At 31.3% G+C, this 4,622-nt stretch overlaps 1 protein-coding gene across 1 annotated transcript in view; it reads right to left on the reverse strand.

Annotated features, from left to right (window-relative positions):
• Positions 1-222: 222 nt before the first annotated feature.
• LOC111691927 (ribosome biogenesis protein BMS1 homolog) overlaps positions 223-4,622 on the reverse strand; it is a 74,785-nt gene continuing 70,385 nt past the window's right edge. Inside the window, exons 8-9 of the mRNA XM_023455464.1 lie at positions 1,224-1,448; positions 223-279 (exon numbers count right to left, since the gene is read on the reverse strand). Of these exons, the coding sequence (XP_023311232.1) occupies positions 223-279; positions 1,224-1,448 (282 nt within the window). The remainder of the gene's footprint in view (positions 280-1,223; positions 1,449-4,622) is intronic.

The raw sequence follows: 4,622 nt of genomic DNA on the forward strand, positions 1-4,622 counted from the left end.
AAATTATAGAGAGTGACTAAGACATAATATACAGGTTCGGAAAGTCCCCATGGTTCATCGGCCGTTACGTGAGAGCGATAAAGTAAGTCATAGAAATCCGTGCGATAGACAAGGATAGTTACATTGAAGACGTTTCATAATCTCTAACTCGAAACGGGCGGTGACTATTCAGATTATGAAACGTCTTCACTCTTGCCATCCTTGTCTATCGCACGGATTTCTTTACTTTGCTTTGTCGTTCTCATGTAAAAGCAGATGGACCATGTGGATTTTCCACCCCTGTAAATACACTATTACTATAACGTGCATAAAATATAAAATGATTTTTATAACGGTTCAATATTATTTATCTTTGTGCCGCTCACTACGCACATCGATAGAATTTATAATCGTCTATAGACTGAGTTACACTGAACGTCGATCTATATTCTATCTCTGTCTTTTGCACTTGGTAAGGAATAGGGAAATTCTTTTTTAGTGGGTGTAAACGGACTTGATTTAGCCGTCCTGAGAAACGTCATAGCATAAGCGTAGACGAGGGGTCTAATTCCATGGCTATAATAAATTTATAAATTAAAAAAACACAACTGGGACGTTTTAAAATGCTGTAATAATTAAAATGGATCANAAATTTTTATGAAAAACGTGCAAACCATTTTATTCCCAATAGCATCAATAACATGAATGGAGATAGTTTGTGAGATATAAGTGAATGAAGGAAAAATATGTTAATATTCTAACGCCTTTGCAAAACTGAAAGGTTAATAGTAAAAGTATACCACACTAATTTTCTCAATTGCCATCTCTTAAGGTCACAGTACCTACCAAAATGATGTTTTCTTCAAGGTGGGCTACTTGCAACCTTTTTATTTGTGATTGTATATGTCATCATCATCAATATTAAATTTAATACTCATTGTAATAATATAATGTGTATTTGACATTTTTTAACCGATAGCAATGTTGACCCCAAAAATGGTGTGGCCTTGCTTGGTGAATTAAGACTGGGATTAAAATATTCAATACTGTGAACTTAAATGGTGAAATATGCTCAAATATGTTCCATTTTTTTAAATAAAATTGCTGATTATTTTTGAACATAATACAGAGAATGTTAGACTTAAAACGAATTGATTGTATAGTTTTGTAGTTAAAAAAAAACAATACAATATCAAAATTGAATTTATTGAATTTAAGACCCCGTGGAAAAACTTTGTTCCTACCTCATTTACTCTTTTCTCTAAATCGAGAGCAGCATTCATGGCTTCTGCGGCATTGTGCCATTCTTGTTTTTCAGGAGCTTCAATGTTGGTCAGCACAACACGACCACCTCTCTTGTTTTGGTACTCCAAAAGCTTATAAGCATGTTCTCTTTCTTCCTCAGAAGCTTCCTTGAAGTATTTATAGAATCCTAATAAAGCAACATCGTCTCTTTGAAAATGGTATGCCTGAAAATTAACAATATTTATTTTTTTATACTTAAAATAATTTATAAATGATATTCAAGACATTAGTAAAAATAATGTCCAATATCATTTCTATTGGGGTTGTGGAAAAAATATTGCTAACATAAATATTATCACAACATGGCATTTTGGAGACCTTTTGAAACGGAACAAAACAAAATTTACCACTAATATAATAAAATTGTTTGGGGTCATAAATAATTAAAATATGTTGTTGGCCAAATGAACATATAATAGAAATTTTCTATACATTATGTACAAATTATTATAATTTTTTACCTTTAGCAGAAAATTTTTTTAGGGACGCCTATGAAACTAATTAAATTTTATTACCAGACGTTTTTTGCATATTCAACTGACTTCGGAAGGACTTATACCTAGGTAGTTTTTAAATAAGCGAATATTGTATTGAGTAAAAAACTCAAATAAAAAATAAAAATAATAATTGATATTGTTTTTTGAAATAAAATAATTTTATTACTAACTCACAAGTTTGAAAGACAACTACTGACTTTTCGATTATTTTCTAATAAACACTGTTAAAATCTTGTTTCAGTTAATACGGTTTTTCTTGAAAACCATAAAGTTTTTTAAAATTTAACAAGAGTTAAAAATTTTTTTAAATTAAATTCTATTGAATTAATATTATTATTTTTCAATTCGGTCAATGAGAAAAAAGTTCGGTACAATTTTAGAGGTGGGTCATCCTCAATGAACACCTTGTAGTTCTTCAATTAACTTTAAATCATAGTCAAAGAATCCCAGTAATAAACCTAAATCATATATCAAATTTGGTTATCCTATGGTAAAGTGTTGCAGAGATATTAATTTTTTTCGAAATTTATAGCCCCACTTTGGGGGCTCATAACTCCTCAGGGGTGCAGGTAAGTTTGATTAAATTACAATATTTTGGACACTCCTACATGCATCTGCTCTGTGGGGATTCTTATGCAGGACACCCTGTATAACGGTAGGAACTTTGTTTATGTTACAGAAGCAGGAGTGTAATAATTAGAGCTACATACCTAATTCAATTTAAATTCAATAAGTGTTGTTTTTTGAAATAAAAGTTGATTTTTGTAAAAGTTGGTAATTATTATTTATTTAACATAAACGGAAATATCGAGAGATCCAGAATGATTGAGCGTTTGGGGAAACCCATCTTTAGCATATAAAAATCTGTAGCATATTGACAGAGACAGGCACATGCGCACATGCTGCGATATCCAAACACTTCAATAATTCTGGATCTCTCTGTCCAATTTACGTGATGTGAAAGCGTCGACCAAAGGGCGAAAGACAATCTTGCTCTACTCTGATCAAGGGCTAGGGCCGCCGCTAGAAGGAGGCTCCGCACCCCTCTCCCCCGATCTGTTCCTTTTTGCTGTATGATAGTTCCGCCACTGAGCACCGGTCAGGCACAATTTGTTTCGTAGAAATATATGTACCTATATTATAACGTTTCTCATTTTAAATTTTTATTGTCATTTTAATAGAAAAAACCGTTTTAGGATTGATGTTACAAGTTTCAATAATTTTAGTTAGAAAAATAATTAAATTTTTACGAATTTTCATACCTCCTAGTCGTTAAACGAAGCGCTTTGATCATATGCAAGTTTAAAATTGTGTTATTTGACCCCAAGGATCTTTGATACATTTGTACAAAAATGTGCAATATGTGATGTATATTGTGTTGCCTATCTCAACCACATGCTCTAACCGTTTCACCTTCCTACACTTTTTATTAGCGCTGAATATGTTTAATATGTGGTAGTGGTATTTATATTTTGTATTAACTACTAAATAAATGTAAAGAGGAGAAGAGTTGTTCACTATGTGAGTATAAGGGAATTACTACCTAAAATGCAATAGTCTACAAAAAAATGAATGTTGTTTCAATTAGAAGAGTGAACCCGATAAAAAGTTGAGCTTTAATAGGTGTTCTTGGAATTTTCAGTTTCAGATCGAGTGTCAACTAAAAACTGGTTTTATATTTTAAGAAAGTAGAAGTACAAATATAACATTGCGGGCGAAATAACTACATCGATAGAGCGTCCAAGCCGTAGACATTCTCTGTACTTTCTCGCTTCCACCACTGCGCATCTTTTAAAATGCTACGTTACATTTGACAAGCTGTATCTGATTCCTGGCAACAGTTTTCGAACACAATAATAATACAAAAGTAGTCGATATTCAGATGTAAAATTTATATTTATATATACTCTGCGGACTACATGCCCCGTCCAGCATTGAATTACACACCACTACCTAGCTAATAGCTAAGATCATTCGTTAGTAGAATTTAATTTTGAACCTTATGGGTGTCAGTTTTTTAGAATTACGAATCTGATATAATTATTTTTTTAATCAAATAAATAGACGTGCCATAATTAGTTTTTTAAACTGCATTTTAACTCTTGTCTTTAAGTCAACCTACATTGTACATAGTTACAGCCAAAAATAAGTAAAACAGATTGCTTTTGTATAACTTTTAGAGACACGTTATTTTAAAGTCTCCATATTTTTTTGATATCATTGTGGTCGAAGCGCCGAACATTATGACAATATTCTATAGTTTCCAAACAAATAAAAATATTAACTAATATTGGTACGGAGATAAGTTACTAATTGTAAATAATATTTTTTATTGAACTGTTAGACAGCGAAACCTATTAAAAATAATTTAGTGAAATTTAAAGACCATATTGTTTTGTATGTTAATGAGAACGAAAGAACGAAGCGCCGAATACAAAAAAATTATTTTAAAAATTTTAAGTTTTCACATGATTTATTCAGTATTAACTAATACTGGTATGTAGATTCGTCAATAATTCAATAATTGTAAATAAAACTAATTTATGTTTTAAAATAATTAGTCTTACTGTTATAAAAAACGTACATAATAAAGAATTAATAAGAATACTAACACAGACAATATAGCGTATCGCTACAGACTACTACTTAAATGCTGGAAATTGGCAACCCGAAATGGAAGCAGGGTCTCCTTAGCCGGCTTCCAGCTATAAAATTTAGCGTGATAACTCTTCTACTTGGTAATAGGCGGCAGTTCCAGTGGTGGCTTTGTTGCCAAATAATAACTGCTAAATAAATTTAATGCTTTCAATTATGTAATTAAAGAGATATGGAACTTATCTT

This window comes from Anoplophora glabripennis, unplaced genomic scaffold, assembly GCF_000390285.2.
Source record: "Anoplophora glabripennis isolate ALB-LARVAE unplaced genomic scaffold, Agla_2.0 scaffold699, whole genome shotgun sequence".
Taxonomy (NCBI): domain Eukaryota; kingdom Metazoa; phylum Arthropoda; class Insecta; order Coleoptera; family Cerambycidae; genus Anoplophora; species Anoplophora glabripennis.